Below are 19,562 nucleotides of genomic sequence, written 5' to 3' on the forward strand. Positions count from 1 at the left end.
AACTATGTATTGGGGCCGGTGCTGTGGCATAGCAGGTAAAGCCACCGCTTGCAGTACTGGCATCCCATGTAGGCACCAGTTCGAGTCCTGGCTGCTCCACTTCCAATCCAGCTCCCTGCTATGGCCTGGGAAAGTAGTGGAGGGTGACCCAAGTCTTTGGGCCATGCATCCGCGTGGGAGATCTGGAGAAGCTCCTGGCTCCTGGCTTTGGATCAGCCCAGCTCTGGCCATTGTGGTCATTTGGGGAGTGAACCAGGAGATGGAAGACCTCTCTCTCTCTCTCTCTGCCTCTCCTTCTCTTTCTGTGTAACTCTGTCAAATAAATAAATAAATCTTTAAAAAAGTTGTATATTATGAATTTTCCTTTAGTCCCACTTTTATTATCCAAATCTTCAGATATGAAACTAGATTTAGTTGTTGTTAACATGTGACCATGCTTACTTTATAAGTCTATATCTGGATTAAAATTGGGAATTTCTAATTTCATCATCTCTCCTATTGTTATTCGTTTATAAAGACCTTTCCCTCATCAAATAGGCACTGACTTGACTTCCTCCTCAAAATGCAAGGTGCTCTGTCCTTTTAATTACTGCTTATTGGAGACAGAATGTTTGTAGTAGTCCCCTTCAGTGGTGACAGTTGAGATTGGTTTCTGTTTTTGCAGATTATTATCATTCTTATGGACTCATTGAGGTTCTTTTAAACATAAGATGTTTTTCTAAATATCAAAGTAGTGTACAACTGCAAAATATAATTTTAAAATATTATTGTAAATTATTTTTTAATTTGGTGAGACTTAAATGTGAAGATTCAGTCCTAATGGGATAAGGTGAGATGGAGGGGGATAGGATTAATCAGAATAATTTTTAAAGCTATACATTATTAAAGATCCCTAATCACATTTTTTTTAATTTATGAGATGCTCTTTTCTGAAAGTCTCTGAGTACCTTAACCACAGTATAACTGAAAACAAGAATGTCAAAAAGGCACATTTAAATTGTTCTCAAAATCAATCAAAAATAATGAGGTGCTGGGAAAAAGTTGTATCCTTGATAATTACATCTATCAGTATCAGAAAACAAAGGAGAACAATCAGGAAATGACAATCCCACTCCCAAGCAGCACATTTAAAAAGGCTAATGAAAAAAAGTCTCTTTTAAAAATTGTACTAAATTAGCATTTCAAGTAAATTGACAACTTAAGCGTTGATAAAGGCCAATCTGGGCCCAAACAATGGAAGTTCTGTTTCTACTTTTATCTGCTTTTAAAAGAAATGCTCTCTCGACTTTTTCTGTTGTTGTCTTTTATATAAATGGAAGTAATTGTCCTAAGGGAGGTGACAGTCCGCCTGAGTGCTGCAAGTCAGGTCACACCTCGAGTCCCAGGCCTCATTTGGGGCTCCTTTTCATTAAAACACTGACCTGGAGGGAGGTAGCCAGTATAGAAGTTGCTCTAAGCGTTTCCTTACATTGTACCCCTGTTTGCAGCCTGAAACGGGGTTAATGTAACTGTTGTATTAGGACAAGGGATTCAACCTGCTCTTTATAGCACCTGAGCCTAGAGGATGGTTTGGTGGGTGAAAGCAGAAAAGTAGATTTGGGTGTAGAATTGGGATGAGTTACCTGGTCAGTTGAAATAGACTTACCTCTGAGGCCATGAGCTCCCGCAGGCCTGCACTGTTCAGAGGTTAGACGTTCACTTAAAAATGGTGTACAGCTGCACAGGGGTCTCTCAAATATTTTGTTAAGAATCTATAATTATAATGAGGGATGCTTTAAAGGTCATTGAAAAAAAATTTTTTTAAATAAAAAGTGAAATGAATTTTCATCATGGCTTTAAAATAAAACCCTATACACCCCGCAGTGTACATGTTGCTGCTTTGTGTGTAGAAAATGTAAAAAAGTATGGTGAGGTAGAGACCAAGCTGGTGTATTTTAAAATCTTGGTCCGTTGTCTTTGATCACATTAAATTCTTAGAGGGCTGCAGATTGAGGAGCTTATCCATAAGCACGTGGCTTTATTAATAAAAGTGGAATATAGTATCCCAAGCATTGTTTTTAAGTGTTGAGAGAATTAGTATTTAAGTTATCAATAGCAACTAAAGCATTTTCTTTCTATGATAAAAGAAAACTTACATACATAGAGCTTCAAATGCATCATTCATATTGAAGATAGCAGTAAGTGCTGGTATTTATTATTTTGGCTTTTCAAGTGATTTTATTCTTTATTATAAGAACAGAAAAGAAAAAAAAGCCCTAGTAATATTCTGGCAACATATTCATCAGTCATCATTTTTGGAGACAGTTTTCGACATACTGTATGCTTTACTGTGCTAACAAGAGAAAAGACTAGCCATTAAGTTTATGCTTCTTTGTTTTTCAACAAGGTCACATATCAGGAATAATGCTAGAAGTATGCTAATAAACAATATATAATGCAGGTCATCTGGGAGTAAGAAATATTTTCTAACTAGTTCTAAAGGGAAATATTGTTAAAAAAAGGGATAGATGTTATTTACGCAACACATGTTGCTCTATATGTCACCATCAAAAGCATCTTATAAACAGCCAGTGTAGTAAATCTTCCTCGGTGATTGTCAGGGTGTTTGAAGTCCATGTTAGATTTAGATTCAGCACATTCAGTTCACAACATACCTAACATACAAAGATGGTTAGGTTATTTAGACAGCTTCCACTGGAAATGTGCCTGTACTTTTGTGGTTTGCAAGGACTGCTGTCCCCTGTTTCAGAAGGAAATTCTATGTTAAATTACAATAATTGGGAAAAATTCACATTGATGAATTTTATCATTTTAATCTCAAATCTTTATTTTGTTATATTCTAGAGAATTTGAGTTCTTTAAAATTAATTGTAATTTACAAGATGGTATTCCCTATCAATACCATTTAGTAAAATGATTTTATGTGACTACAGGTAAAGTAATAATTCTGTAGGAATGCTTATAACCAAATGTCATTTATGTGATTTTTATGAATGTAATTTCCATACATTTAGGAGATTTTCAAAATAGATTATTTCATAATGGTTTATTTTGTTTTCCAAGGTAGTTTTTAATTGCAAATATTGAGTCTGATACAGGAATTTATATAATTGTGTACACTGAAAACATAACAAACACATTATTTATTGAGTTGATCCACTATGAACCGGGACCAGGTAATAAAGTATGAAATCTGCTTTTATCAGGGAGCCTTGTATATGGGATCAGGAGCTTAGTTCTCCTCCCAGCTCTGTGGCGCTGTGACATGAGGCAAATCTTTTTACTTCTCTGGGCCTCCCTTTCTTCACTTATGCTATCAGAATTTTAACAGAAATGCTGCTATATGTACTATACTGGACTGATGTTCAGGGAGATAAAATTTCTTTATAGGAGAAAGTATACATTTGAATGCTAGTTCATAGCAACTTTTGAAACATCACCTAAATTTTAGACTTCAGCTAAAAATGACCTTCTCTTAATCTTTTGGCTAGATTCCATGAATTTTCATTTGTTAGACAACACAGTTGTTTTAGTCAAATGGGAATTGTGCCTGATCTTCACACACTGGTTTCTGAAACTTGGCTGTGTGGGAAGGATATTTTAATGCTAGCTTCCATTGTTTAGTTTAGGAACCTTTAAAAATATATTATGCCATCGTTCCATGCCTCAGTTTCTTCTAAATGTTGGCAACCAAAAGTGTACTGATGGGACCATGCCACAAAGACTTGGTGAGAACTCGTGGAATTTTCCTAAGCAGCTCTCAATTATGGTTAGTGATATATGTAAGACCAGTGTCTTAACAAATTGCTCTATGTGTGTGTGCATGCACGTGTGTGTGTATGTGTGTGTGTGTTTTGTAAACAAACCAGCAATAAAAGTACATTTGTCTAAATAATTCTGTTTATACTTGTTTTCTCAGAAGAAGACCTATCAATGCATCAAGTGTCAGATGGTTTTCTACAATGAATGGGATATTCAGGTTCATGTTGCAAATCACATGATCGGTGAGTGATGCTTTACACCTTACTACAGTTAGATTTTTTTTCTGCTACTCGTGTACATCAGTGTCTATATAATTAAACAGAAGTAAAGATGAATTAATTGTTCAGCCATCAATGGTTTTCCTAGGCATGATTGATTTTTTTTTTATTTCTATTATTAGGCCTGATAAGGCATTAGCACATTTGATTTTCTGCAAGGGCTACTTTAGACTTCTGCAGAGGATTATATATCTACTGCCAGTCAAAACACAGGTGATTAACAAATTAAACTTCTAATCATTTTTGCATTATTGAAAACTAACAGGAATGGTTAATGAACTGGATGTTAGCTTTCCATAGAGTTTTAGACAGGTTTTAATTTCAGAAGTTATTATGGTAATGGCACTACTGTGTGTTGCTTAAGCATCTCTGTATCGAAATCTAAAGTGGAGAGTTTTTGTGATAGGGAAACATAAATAATTTAAATTGCCATGAAATAGTTTGATATGTATGGTTTCAGCAGCCTGGAAATAATCGTGATCATAAAGATCTTTCAGTAATCGTGTTTTATTCCCCACCAAATCTTCCATAGATCTTTGTAAATGTGGTTTGGGGAAAGATCTCTGAAGTCATTCCAGGCCAGTGTTTTTAGGATTTTACATTTATCACATGGGCTAGAACTAAAAGGATAATTCTTTGACTTACTCGCATTGTCCCATTATCCCTTAATTCCTTAGGGATTACTGCCTATGTTTTTTAATTTGATAAGCACTTAGTAATAACACTAAGAGTTTTACCAGCCAATTAAACTTTATCAAGCAGATCTTTTTCTACCAGTAAAATGACAATTGCTCTTACTTCATACTATTTTTGTTACTCATTTGTGATTTTATACTATGGGAGCTTTTTTTTTTTTTCTGCTACTTTTGTAATTCCACAAATAATTATGATATAATATTTTAAAAGTCCAATTAGCCTCTGCTCTCCTATCTTACAACTCTGTAAGACAGGGAAGAGAATTCAGTATGTTGGACTAGGAACTTGTTTGCAGGGGGAAATAAGTTGTTTTATACCCTGTTCAGTAGTATTCTAAGAATGTTTAGTAGAAGGGGTGCTCCAACTGTCCTAACTGATCATTAAAACTAAACAAATCTTCCAAAGCTTTTGTCTAAATTAATGAAGATAAATTCAAAAGCATGTTGGCCTATTGATTAATAGTTTTTCAATAAGATGTGCTTTATAGTTTTCAAATGATGGGTCTTTAGGAGGATTATTGCTTATAAAAGACTAAGTGTTTAATTGTGCACAATGGAACCTATACATAACAACTCAAATATTGATTGCTTCATCTTGGTATTTTTCTCTATTTAGGTACTAATATTATTAATGATTTTCTTATACATGAGGTAGTATACTTTTCAATATTATAGAAAACAGTGTTTTGAGTGTTTACAAGATAATGGCAACATGTACAAGTTTCAGATAATGTGTTTGTTTCCTTGCAGTTGCCTTCTGGTTGAGATTAAAGGCTCTTTTATATAAACTTTTAAAACTGCTTCTTTAGGGAGGGGGAGGAGCAGATTGGAAAAAGTGGATTCTATTTTCCAAATGTCCAAAGTTACTATTCCCCAGCTATCTTTTTGAGTAGAGTTTGCTGGTGCCAGTCATTCGTGGTTCTGCCTTGTGGGTCAACACATTTCTTGGAGGTTTGCAGCTTATGGAAAATTTAATGAAGTGTTGTGGGTCATACTTCCGATTAGTTCTACTAAATGTAAACTTACTTTTGTTTCAGAATTTTTGATTTATCCTAGATAATAAATTTATAATTTACCTAGATGAACAAGCTGAATATATTTTCACCATACTGAACACTTTTGTACATATGGAATCTGAACTGGATGCTCTTAAGAGGACTTTCTGATTTTCTGATATTAGTATCACCTTGCCCTTCACGCTCATTGGTTTGCCCTGGTCCCTCATTTCAAACAGCTTTGTACCTTTTCTCTTTGTATGTATCTTACATTCCTTGCATCATTAGTACTTTCCCAAGGCTCTCCCTCCTCTATCGTATGCTGGATTAATATGACATTCACCTCCTCTTGGGATCTGAGCATTTAACAGTTCACCTTCTACCAGAGAAGCAAATTCCATTCCCTTTCACAGAGAGCCTAGTTATTTAATATTCATGCTATTTTTAATAATAAAATATGTAATTCTCTTGCACTTGAGGCCTAAATAAATGAATAGCATCCATTTAATTGTTTTATCTGTTGACCATGCATCCAAGTGCTTTAACTCCCTTTGAGTTGTTACTATCAAGAGAAAGAGGATGCAAAACCAGAGGGTGTCACAGAGGCTAAGATGTCCTTTTTAAAATCCCAGTGTGATACTTAGTCTTTCAAATGAGGCAGGCAGCATTATTTTGTTGGCTAAAATACCTCCATTGAGGGTAGGCATTTTTAGGTTGTGTATCTGTGTGTTTTTTGTCTAATCAAAAAATAATCTCAACTAGACATTTAGCAAGGGAAGGGGGATTAGGGACTATCTGAAAAGCCTCTTATTCTTTTTGTTAAGAGGGTAGATAGTGGTTTTACAGATTTTGTTTTACATTTCAATCAGTCTAGAGGAAGGATTATATCACCTGATGGAAAACAAGATCTGCAGATGACCCAATGAGGTGCAACTGTTAGTTACTTCTTTAACCAAGTCTTGTGCATTCCTTTCTATGTACCACATATGTTTTAATGCAATTGCAAGCAACCTCCACACTTTTTTTCTGGATGTGCTTGGTTTCAGGCTGTTGGCCAGGGACATTTGTGAAAGGAAAACCATCAATGTTTCTACCAGGTACATACCAGAGGTGCTCTTCTTAAATGCCGTTGTGTAGCTTGTGTGGACACGTGGTCTGAGTTGCAGGAATAATTACTCAGTAAAAACGCACTGGGGATTTGGCTTACGTCTAGTAAGGAAAAAAAGAAGCTTCACTCTCCACCACGTTTTGACAGAGTTTCAGTGAGAAATCAGACCAGTGCCTGTTTAGGGGTTTCTTGTCTTCTTCACATACACACACACAAAGAGCTACAAAACACTTTAACAGCTTTCCTGGGGAAAGATCTCCCACTCTTTTAACGTCTCTACAGATGAGGAGATTTTTCTTGTCTTCCTTTGTTCATTTCACATAGTTTACACTGGTGTTTGACTTGAGAATACAGAAAGGAGCCATTGTGTATTATGTCCTTTAATTTACTATTCACGCTTCTCTTTTATCACCATGGTAAATATTTGTTATTTTCCTCTTTGAGATAGCTGTTGTTGTTATTTTAATTATTATTATTATTTATATTATTATTATTTGGTATGGATTAGCACAAATAAAGAAAAGACTAGAGAATTTAAATGTGTTTAACCCAGCGAAGGCATTGCCTCATATAAAATTACGAGGCTCAACAGCAGTAGAGTAAATTTGTAAGTGCTCCGAATAAAGGGCTGTTAGGCATGAGATGATATAAAGAGATGACATTGCCAAGAACTATTTAGGAGAAGCTTAATTTTTTCACTCTGATAATTCTTGACCAATAATTACCAGCCTCTAATTATCTATTTTAGTTAGAAAGAAATTTCGATCACTATGGAAGTTGGCATTGCAGCTAGCGCATAAATCCCCAAAGAGACAAATGTGTTCCAAACAGCCACAAACAACTGTCTCATGAAACATAGTGAGCAAATTGCGAGCGGCTGGTGGTAGACAACCAGCAGTACACTCACCATCGAAGGCCAGTCAGCTTGACAAAGAAATGATCAAAGGGGAGAAATACCATTATCCTTGGAATTGATGACTGTGGCCATGGACTTGGAGGATAAGCAGTCAGGCTCCTGCTATGGCTGTTGCCAGCATTCCTTTTCCACGTTTACTGATGGAAAATATGAAGGGAATGGGTACAAACCATTTACCTAAGAATTATGTTTTAAAGTCCACTTTGAAATGGTAACTGCATTAGCTTTGGTGGGGTTTCTTTTCATGTTTTTCATTTGATCAAAAAGATGAGTGTTGTAAAGGAAAAATTGCATATAAAGTATCAGAATATCCTGTTTTGTGAAAAGATGGGAAAATCCAGAGAGTCATTAATAGATGTGTCCTGGACAGATCCAGGACAATGCAATAGTGTTTTAAAGGATCAGATTTATTCAGAAAAGCAAAACTAGTCTTAACAAAGTGATAGCTAATGGGAAAACACAGATGCAAAGCCATTGACTATATATATTGACTATATACATTGACTATATTTGTATATATATATACAAATAAAAAAATTTTATTTGTATCTCGAATAGTCATTGTCTTAGAGGGGAACACAATTTTTTAAAGCTCATGAAAAAATTCAACTCTTCTGCAGTGCGTATGGAAAGATATGTACCCCATGTGTTATGTCACACATGATATATATCACAGATGTCAAGACAAAAAGGATGCATAAATCAGTTGTGAACAATGTGGTGAAATTTTAGTCTTGTGACAAGTGACATTCATACATTCTGCAGTTTGCTTGATGCCCAAGGTCACAAATGGCATTCTTTCTCTTTCATTTCTTTAGTGGATGGTCTACTATGTGACTAATCTTCATTATAGTTTTGTGACATTCACTATCACCTCTGAATCATTTCAGCTTGAGCATTTTTGCTTTGGAATAGACTAAAACCAATATTTTGAGGTCTATAGTGGTTTTAGATTTTATATGTCTTGAGGGGAAATATCCAAAGATCCTGTGTGTCTGCATAGGAAAATAAAGGGCCGTATGGCCCTTTAAACTCTCTTCTTTCATTGGCAGTTTTACAAAGATCAATAGAAATGAATCTACAGTAATGTGTTTCTGTGTGGGCATGTGTATGTGTATGTGTGTGTGTGCACACACACACATGCACGTATGTGTACATATATATAGCCACGCTGTCCTAAGAAGCTCAAAATTACTGAGATTCTTTGGAGCCTTGATTTGCAGTTACTCTGAATGAGAAGACTATTGAATTATTTTAAAGCATCTTTATTTGATTGCTGAAAAATTTCAGGGAATTAAGAAACAAGCATTTGGTGTTAAATATGATGAAATACTGGCTTATTTCATCAAGAGCTGGATTAAAAAAGATGAAATCTGGGCAGTTTAATGGTAACAGAAAGCTACCCTCATGTGGGCAATGCTGGCTTATTTGAAAAGCCCATAAAGGGTTTCTACATGCACCATACAAAAGGGATACTTTCTCTTTAATAGCCATCTGTACAGGAGAGCTGAGAAGTGGGCCAGGTCATCTCTCCTCAGCTGTCATGATATTAACGTAGGTAATGGAGCAAACTCGGCATTCTGCTGGGTGTTGTTTTTCATAGATGTTCATCGATTTACACTGATAATTCTATTTATTTCTTAGAGTTGGTCCAAGTGAACCGGGCAGAATAACAAACACCAAAGCATCTCAGATGACTTTATCTTTGTTTGTAACGTAACTTTTGTCTAAAAAATGGTGTCACACCTACTGTGCAGATGGCTGCATGATTTGTAAACCAGCCAAAACATTTAAACAAATGTGTGATCTGGGGATAGATTAAATAAAGGATAAAATGGAGCGTGGGCCACAAATTCTAATAATCAGATGATTTTAAGTTGTGTGCAGTGTGGAGCGATGGTCGCAGTGATAGCAGGGAAAGCTTGCCAATGACAGCAAGGTGCCTTATAGATCTCAGGATGGAGCCTGTGGCCTGGTAGGCCTCAGTTTGAGAACCGCACATTTGCTGTACAGCTGGCAGCTCTGTATGGGGACATCAGATAAAACTCATGTAAAATGAAGTGTTATTGCTTAGTATGAAATTGTTCAGAGAGGGAATTTGCAGACAGTAACTGAAAACAGAATTCATGGTACCAATGAAGCAGACTGTAAATATGAAGAGGGTTTAATTATCTGTGCAATTTAACCAAAATTCAAGATGTATTCAGAAAGGACATCCACGGGCGTAAATAGAACATAGCTATGCTGTTTAGCGGGTGCAAAGAGGGGCCGCAGGACCCTTAGCAAGTCTCCTTTATGAGCAGCCTTCCAAACAGAAAGACAGTTTAAGGGAACAGAAAAGGGAAAAGATAGTCTAGAAGAAGGACACGCTTGCAAGAACGCCTCTTGGTTCTTTGGATTCTTGAACATTTGCAGACCCGTCTCCCAATGTCAATGGTAAGCTATTAAAAGCCAAATCAAGATGTTTATCCGTGTTGTGTGTTTTCACTTGTGTCTAGCAGCTTTGATTTACGAGAGTACAAAATGCTGGCAGTCACTGGCGTTTCTAATTTACAAGCCCCAAAGAAAGCCTCTTAGACATTTCTTGTGATGTGAATTTTCTGTGAGGATGAGGATTCTGGCTGAGCCCATGGACGGATCCAAGATTCAGTTTCGCGTTCCTCTTTAGAACACGCTGCCCCTAAAGAGGCCTCACAAGAATGCCAGCTTATCTGCTAGGCTCTGCACAGAGACGCTAGGAGGAAAGGCTGTGCCAGATGGGTAGTGCCATGTGACCGCGGAGACACGATGGTGGGGCTTCTAGCTCTATTTGTCCTCGCCATTGACTTCCGGTACTATATGCCACGAGTGCATCCGTTTTTTCAACTCTCTGTTTGATATGTTTATTATCCAACACAAGTATCTGTTTCTGAATGAACTTTGCAAAAGCATTTCTGAACGAGAGCTCGAAAAGTCATTGAAAATAAGCAACAGAAATCCCTACCGCCCCCACCTGCCCCCCACCCCCATCGCGGCCAAACACACACATCCAGACGTCCTTGCATGCTTTTTTGCCTGGGCATGCGTGGTTCACGACCTATTTCCACGGGCTCGGTTCACACCCACCCAAGAGGAAGGGTCTCCGATGACCTGCTTCCACAGGTTACTTCCTAGTTGCAGGGCCATTAATAGCAGTAAACAAAGGAGAGGGAGCCAATCTGGAGAGTGGGTGTCGAACTTCAGCTGCTCATATTGTTGCATTTGGTGAGCTGATGGGGTTTCGTAGGTCACCTTTAGAATTATGCCTATGACAGCAGTAGCTACCTGCCAAGATTGCAAGGTATCTCACAGCTCTCAGGATGGCGCCTGTGGCCCGGTAGGCCTCAGTTGGAGGGGTACACATTTGCTGTACAGCTGGCAGCACTGTATGGGGCAGCCGCGTGGGCTGTTAGGGAGCTGGAAAGGAGACAAGCATGAAATTTCTTCTAACCCCAACTCTGTTTTTCTGTACTGTTGGCTGCTTCTCAGTTCCTTGACAAAAAAACCAATCAGGCACCCTTTAATCCGCCTCTGATTACCACTGGTATAAAAAGAGAAGCATAATGAGGAAAAATGCCTCGTTTTGTTGCCTTCAAAAGCCAACAAATTGGAGTTAACTTGACAGGAAGTGGCTTAATAATTAGATTATTTATTTATTCCTGACACATATCCCCCTGTTACTAGTCTCAGGAGACCCTGTAGATGGTACGATTTTCAAGCTGCCATTACTTCGCTGTCTTGTGTGAACAAAGAAGCTACTGTCTATCAGTCAATTAAATGCACGCTTTAAGCAGGGGCTGCGAAGTCCTCAATGGAGGGAGCCCTGGGACCCCGTGGCTGATGATTCCTTTCTCTGTACTGTACATCACACTCTCAACTACAGTCCCCACAGAGATGGAATAAAGTCATGCATTAAAATATCACTTGTTGATTTGTTTGCTAATGAAGAGCCATTGAAATGTTTGTGTATTTCTGTGGCAAAATTGTTGATAAAAGGGCCGACTTGCCAGCGTATCTGAATTCACCTGCACTGAGTGCTTACTTAAGAGTTATTAAAATGAAAGTCAACAAAAAAAAACACAATAAAAAAAACCTGGAGATTAATACTTCTCATACTCTTTTCATCGATGAAGTGGAGAAAGGCAGGAAAAATGGGGGAATGATGTCATGTCAGTTCCTTGCGTGTGTTGACATTAATCCAAACACCTTGTTTTCCCCGGCATCAAAGTGTACGTCTTTTTCAGAGTATTTTGGAGTTACACCTTTTAAATATGAAACGATGTTAGAATCCCTTTGTGAGAATAATGTCCTCAGAAGTTTTTAGTTTATTTTTTTCCTCTTTTCGTTGAGTGGCATTTTTGTAACAATTTCTCTAAGCTGGGGGAGTCTTCCTAGGGAGCTTAGTGGGGATTTTAAAACCAAGCTAATGAAACACCTGTGAGACACAGCCATGTGGAACATACGGAAACACTTCTTCCCTTTGTTCTTCTGCGTGTTTTCTTCTTCCTGCTTTTTTTTTTTCTTTAGCTTTACTCTATTTCTGCATAGTAAGCGTTGTTGACATTGCACCTCAGACAAGGCTGTTGTCCCTGATGGTGTCCATTCACAAGCACTACTTAGTGTTGCTGTGTGTAAAACAGGTTTCGCCGAGCTTCTCTGGGCTCCCCCTAATTGGCTTTATATTTCAAGAGTACATCTGTTGTTAGTTTGGAGGTCTGGCAGGCTCTCCGGGATGGAAGACTTAGATAATGTTATGACAGCTCTCGGATGAAATATTTAGCTGTGGCTCTGCCATTGAAAGGGATAAATTTGGAATTTAAACAGAGGGCACTGAACTTTGAAAAGCATCCCTTCTTCTTTCTACTAGTCTTTGGAAAGAGTGACCAAGGCTTTACCTATATTTTTCACCATCACCAGACAACAGGCTTAAGGAATTAATTCAAGCCCTCATCAGATGGCTGTATTTCTTATTTCTGCCCTGTTATTCCAAGTCATTTTGTTAGAAAAAGCTTAGGTGCTCGGAGGTGTTCTATAATAGAAAATGAATTTGAAACCCTTTCATTAATTGGTGATTAATATATTTCAGGATTAGTTTAAGCAGGGCTGTACCTCCTGCCCAGTCAAGTATGTTCTGGTTAATATCCAATTATCTGCACCTTCGTAGTTATTATGTCTTAATATTTCAGATATGATAACCAGAAACTTGAGAGTAATGCTAATGAGGAGCATAGAGCAAGAATTAACCAATGACATACTCAATGATCCTTGGTGAGGAAGGAATCTCTTTCCCCCCTTCACACGTTCAGCCTCCCCTCAGCACTGACTGGAAAGTCAGATTTTCAACCACAGCAGGCAAGAATCAGAAAACTGATCGTATTTTCTTTTAAATAATATTAACTTGAATCTGCAGAATCCCACCTTACAAAAAAATCCAAAAAAACCAAAAACATTGTTTCAGTTCCTTTAATGGAGGAATAAAAATGTAGGAGACAAGGAACCTGGTTCTGTTTCCCAAACAGGAAACATCAGACCTTGTATCTTTTCCTTTTAACAAAGCCACAAGTTGGTAGGTCTTCAAGGGATGTTTTAATTCATATTAATTTGGAATCCTCTTAATATTTCACGAAGGAAACACTTTTTTTCCTGCTACCTTTTAGTTTCTTCCCCACAATTTATTACCACACTGTGTCTCAATTATGCTGCTGTTGAAGAATTTTTTTTTTACAGGTGAATTCACTTTTGAAGACTGTCCCTTAGCCTCCATGACAGTGCCTGCTGGGGTGGCGCACGCTGCCTCCCGCCACGTTGCTTCCAGTGGTGCACTTTGTGCATTGCCCCTTTGTATGCTGTATTGTAATGAAGCAACATCAGTAAATTGCAGTGAAGGGCGATGGTTGCACAGGGATGACTACTACACCGTGGGGTCCATTTGCACCAGATTATTCTTTTTATTGTTATTATTACTTCCCATCTTCTTTACTCCCTTGCCGCTGAACTTGCTGTTGGCCACCGGTGCAGCACAGAGGGGATCTTGAGGAACATTGCAGGCATTATTTTTCCCTCTTAGGCGCATATCAATCACCATTCAATTCCAAACCCACATATCCTGGGTGGCCTTGCAGTGCCGCCTCACTTTGTTGACTTCATTTGCAATGTCCCTCATCTCCAACTTCCTAAAAGAACACATTTATTGTGAATAAAAGGGAAATGCTTCTTTTCACACATTCTGTGGAGATGTTATAAATCTATAAAGCAAAGCCATAGTCAAGATGATCCACTATTACCCATTCTGAGTCATCCCTTCTCCCCAGGTGTAATAATTCAAGAGAGGTGTCTAGATGGGATTGCTGCCTAAACAAAAAACTTACCTTGTTAGTATGGTCTTTGCCTTCCTTAATACATAGGTGTAGTCACTATGAATATGGTATACATTCATTTTTCTTTTTACCAAACAGCCTGTTTCCTGCCCCCAACCCCATTTTCGCAGTAACTAACAGAACAGTGTGGATTGAAGTCAGAGACCCTGTGCTCTTATGGAGCAGAATCACAAGTGAGGTTTTAACCTAGAGGTAATTATTATGTGCATTTGGAGTGACTGCAGATCCTTTTGTTGTCATAATTTTAGTACCTGTGTCTATTTGTGTTTTCAGATTGTCAGTGCAGCTGTTGTTCTGTTTTTCTTTCTCTAAGGCCAGGCTACTGTGCAGCATTCAAGCTAAAATCTAGAATTAGAACTGACACACCTTCAATTGAACTATCAAGTCTTTTAAAACTGCTTGGCCATGACGCCAGTCCCATGCTATTCGACCATACACACTTCCGATTGTGGGCCAAAGAGCATTGATTTTTAGCTGTCATTTCTAGTGCACATACTGTAGAACTGAAATTTAAACCTTAATCCACTCAGTGATGCAATTAATTTTTAATGTGCAGTAATACTAATTGAAATAGCCTGAATTTAGTAAGTCAACACAAGACATTCGCAAAAGCCAGAGTCTCCACCGAGAACTAGAAGGACAGGTAATCATTGCTACAGTGTTTACAGAAGAAATGCCCATGGTGCAGACCTCCACTGGAAAGGGAGTTTTAAGTTAGACCATCTTCTGTTTCTTTGAGAATTCCACCATAAAAGGCCAAAATACCCTGGTTAACTTTTTCAAAAAGAAGGCAGAATTTTAGAAATATCTTCATACCATGTATGTGAAAATACCATTAATCCATTTTTTTACAAAAAAAAAAAGGCTGTTATGAATAGATGCAAATGAAGTCACCTGCCATGATGTCCTGGTCCAATGCCGCAGTCTCCGTGGGTAGTCTCATTATACAATAAGGAATTGAGATATTATTTCCAGATCTGATGAGTACTTGTTCTTTATCAGCTGTCTAAATCTCTTGCCTTGTTTTGGTGTATTTGTATTTCACAGAACCAAAAAATATGTCCCCTGCTTTCCTATATTTTAGAGCTATATACTTTTAGCTTTTGCTTATTGTTTTAAGACAACCTTTTAAATGTTTTCTGAGGGTTATTTTTTTCCTGGCCATGGTAACGTAAATTTTGCACAGCGAAACCAAATAGACTTTTAGTCATTTCTGTACTTAAAAGGTTCTCGAACCACATTTATGTGCTGGTAAATGAGGACTTTTTAAAATGCATCGGTGCTGCTGGTGAATGGGCTTGCAGAGTGTTCAAAATGAGCACCAGCATTACGTTTAAAAAGAAATAAAAAGGCAAGTGCTGTATATCATGCTCTCATGGCCCTCACATTATAGTATTTAATAAGCCGATAGTGCTGTTAAATATTTAGTAAAGGTTCTCTCATAACCCTACCATCTATTCAAATGGGATTTTAAGACATTTTCGCAGCACATAAGTAAAAATGATGTTCGAGAACTTGAAGCACTTGTAGTGAGGTGTATTTCTTAACTGACACATGGCGTAACATGGTGCAGATGAGTTCGGCAGATTCACACCTCCCGAAGACTGAAATCGGTTCACATTCTTTGGATTCAGAGTTCCAATTGACATGCTTTGGTTACTAAATCAAAGTGCAGTTGGGAGTGCCACAGTGACAGTGTGGCCTGTTAAAAGATAAAGGGGACCTTAATTGTAATTACCGTAAACTGTCCTACCATCAGTTGAGCTTTCTAGTAAATATATTTTCCCTCTTTCACTCCATAGGGGGAAGAGAGGAAAGAGAGATGAGGGGAAATCAACTTATTGTCCATGCAGAGCGTATTATCAAATCAAATTGGGCCATAGTATGTTAAATCTTTTCAGCATCTATCATGGGTGTGCTCTGGCAAGTACTGAATATTAGATCCATCGAATACCCACTGATACAATGCATAATGTGTCACCTTTGCTAATTTTTTTCTTACAATACTTGATAGCTGTTATCCAAGTAACAATAATTGTCCTTTTAATCTGGAATGTGAATTGCTTTCCAGGAATCTTAGGCAAAAACAATGCTGATATATATGATGCCGACTTTATTGTCATTATGTTGGTAGGTTAGAACACACATTTAAACCTTCACATGTGTAATAGTATTACTAGTCTGGAAGATGTCAAGATTAAGGCTGGTAGCTTGTTCCGACTTCTGTGTCATGTGTGTTTGGTTCTTTCAGGAGCCTACTTGCTAGATTCTAATTTTCCTCCTGCTTTATATGCAGCCAGTGACCACAGTGTTCGTTCAAACTGCATAGAGACACATCTCATCTGTAAAACATGGCTTGCTGAACTTATTTGCTATTTGTATTCTCATAAGAAGAAACACAAGATTCATTATGATGGGGTGGAAATGCATTTTGTTTTGAGATTATGTATATCACATATATGTCCAAGTCAAGGATTTCATAAGAGAGAATGGATAAGGGAGGTAGCTTTAGGTGTACATGAAGCATAAGGGAAGGGAAGGGAAATGGGCTTCATGTACAGGTGTGTTTAATATGCAGTGCTTGATGTATGTTGACCTCAGGTTACAAGAGTAGAAAATCCCATTTTCCAGCTTGTTTCAAATGTAGTAAAAATGCTGCTTCAGTTGCTTTATGCTACTCACATTGGGAAAGGTGCTTATACTGTGATAATTATCATCAAGGAATATTAATGTGTTCAGCATTTGTAACCCAAAAACTCATTATAGCTTAAGCTGTGCATCATCTGTGAAGAGAGAACTTTGCCAGAATTCGCTCTTCACAGGGGTTGCCTCCTGCTTGCTGCAGAGTGGTCAGAGTACTGCAAGAGGTCACTCAGGCTATTTTTGAAAGCTGAAGTTTTGCAATTTTTGAATCGCTCCCTTCTGTCTAACGAGCTTATCATTCTTCTCAAAATGCCCTCCTTGTAATTTGTATTTGCATTGTAAAATGCAAAGTATAATAATAATAATGTCAAAATAAATAAGAGGAAACTATATCTCACCATGTTGAATCCAAGAAGGTTGGTACATGTATTCCACACCAAGATAATTGAAGTATTTGTGTCTTCTCTTCTGTCATTGAGCAAAGAGATTCATTTACACCAGTTTCCTTAATGCAGGTGCCCTTGGGTTTCAGATAGATTTGCCCCCTCTGGGGCTCCGCTTCACAGCCCTCTGGCTGGAAATTGTGTAAATAAGACCACAGGGTCAGCCTTCCCTTTTCAGCGTCAGGGTCCTTAATTAGTCTGTGACAGTCTTTGAGATGAGCCTGTGCTGTTCTGGGATTGTGACTCCGTGTGTCTAAGACTTCTATCTAATGTATAGATATTTTTGTGTGTCTGTTTAAAATCATCCCCTGAGGGGATACTGACATCATGGAAACTAGAATCTCTGGGTGGGTGTAGAACCCTGTAACTTAATCTGACGAAAAGAGGGGGTTAGGCAGCTCCATTATAAATCATAGGTGGTTAGTTTTATGAGAACGTTGTGCCCTCACCTGTAGTGGGCAGCTTGGAGAAAGGGAGCCATGTGCCAGTGATATTTGTATGTGATTATATCCTATTATTCCCCCTGCTGATCCACTGCTTGTCATTTCCCAGAAGTAACATTGCCGCATGCTTCACGTGAGGGTTTGGGTAGGCCAGGCAGAGAGCACTAATACTCTGTTCTATCAGGGCTGTCTGGCTTTGCAAGACTGCTGTGTTTCTGAGGTCAAATTGTGAACCTGGCCTCGCTCCTGGGAGGACTAGAAAAATATGTTTCATAACTTCCCATAGACCTAAGCACAGAGTCAGAAGGAAAAACACGAAGCCCACAGGCTCAGTATAGATGAGCTGAAAGGTGGGAATTCATCAAGCAGGGAAGCTGACCGGTTAGAAGGCGTCCTCACCGCGAGGGGTCACTGCCATGGGTGCAGCATCAGTCCTGGTGGAGGGCTTTGGAGGATAAGGGTAATCATTCACATAACCCAGCAGGCACAAACACACAAGTTGATAATCTGGAGCAAACTTGCTGAATTAGGAACTTAGCTACCTCTGAAAAATCACTTACGTGAAGGAATACTGACAATGGCGCGCCATGCAGTGCCGATGCTGCAAGCAAGGGCCACAAAAAGCGATTTGGCGGTTATTGTTTTGCTGGTTTGGAACAGGACACAGCCTTGATTTTCTGCAGTGGAGCTCAGAGAGCCACAAAAGAGCTACGGGTTCTGAACCAGGGAAAAGTTCTCAATAGTCTGGGGCCGGAGTGCCTATGGCGAAGTGGAGCGAGACAGTGGTGGCGCGTTGTCGGGGAGGATGTAAATCAATTCATCTTTAGGAATCTTGAGTGATTCCTAACTTCACTCCCTCACCCACAGCAGCACTATGAACAGACAGCTCCTCAGTCCTTTAGATGTTCTCTGCAGTTGTGTTAGATGCATGTGATAGGTTTCCCTCGAGGCATTGGAGATGAGTGTGGGCTTTGGTTTTTGTTTGGTTTTGTTGGTAAGAGATCAACATGTGCAGGTTAGGAGCAGCAAGTTGCATGTTCATGTGTAAGTTCGCTGTTTGCACTTCACATGGTCAGATCCAAACCTGAAGATTTGCCTCTGACATTATTTCTGTGTCTCCCATGTCCTGGCGAGGCTACCGCATTATCAGGGCGACAGGCACCATCCTGGCCCAGTGAATGTGACATTGAAAACCTGGAAGCCATACACACTGCTTTGTAGGTCCAGGCTGTTTGGGGTTCATGTAATTTCTTTCATAACTGAGACAATTTATCTTAGAAATAAATAAATTGAATGAAATTGTATGCAGATATCTGTGTCTTTCAAGAAAGAGTTATAACCTTTCAGGCATCATGGGTTTTGGTTTACTTAGGGACAAAAAAAGACACAGCTTTTATTTCTAAATGAAAAGATAATTTTTACTTTCTCTAAAAATTTGTTTTATATCGTGTATGAGGGATCTTCAAAAAATGCATGGGAAGTACATACTGTGAAAAAACTATGTACAAATTTCAAAATTTTGTGCACCAAAATAAACTTTGTCTTTTCATTTTTCCTTCTAACTTCTTGAATGATCATCTTACATCTCAAATTAGCACTTTATAGAGTATAACTTAAAAGTACATTCAGAGGTCTTAAGTTATATAGCTGAGTTCAGAATTCTAATTCTCAGTACCTGTGATTTCCTTTTTTTTTTTTTTTTTTTTTTTGGTACTCTTCCTTTAAAAGAAACTGCTGCGGTTTTCTTTGTATGTGTAAATGTGTGCACTTACACTTGTGTACTTACATGTGTGTGTACGTGCATGTACCTGCTGCCTGCTGCTTCGGCCACACACTGGCTAGTGCAGCCCACCATGTCTCTGTTTAACCAGTTTCCTACAGCTC

At 38.4% G+C, this 19,562-nt stretch overlaps 1 protein-coding gene across 7 annotated transcripts in view; it reads left to right on the forward strand.

Moving 5' to 3' along the window:
• Positions 1-19,562, forward strand: part of ZNF521 (zinc finger protein 521) — a 296,551-nt gene that overhangs the window by 153,209 nt on the left and 123,780 nt on the right. For 4 of the 7 annotated variants that reach the window (XM_008261154.5, XM_017344090.4, XM_051851322.3 and 1 more), the window contains one exon: positions 3,920-4,004. In XM_008261154.5, the coding sequence (XP_008259376.3) occupies positions 3,920-4,004 (85 nt within the window). The remainder of the gene's footprint in view (positions 1-3,919; positions 4,005-19,562) is intronic. The other 3 variants (XM_017344089.4, XM_070050372.2, XM_089305236.1) reach the window with 1 other exon arrangement.

Source organism: Oryctolagus cuniculus, chromosome 10 (genome assembly GCF_051225735.1).
Source record: "Oryctolagus cuniculus isolate XC-2025 breed Fujian yellow rabbit chromosome 10, ASM5122573v1, whole genome shotgun sequence".
Taxonomy (NCBI): Eukaryota; Metazoa; Chordata; class Mammalia; order Lagomorpha; family Leporidae; genus Oryctolagus; species Oryctolagus cuniculus.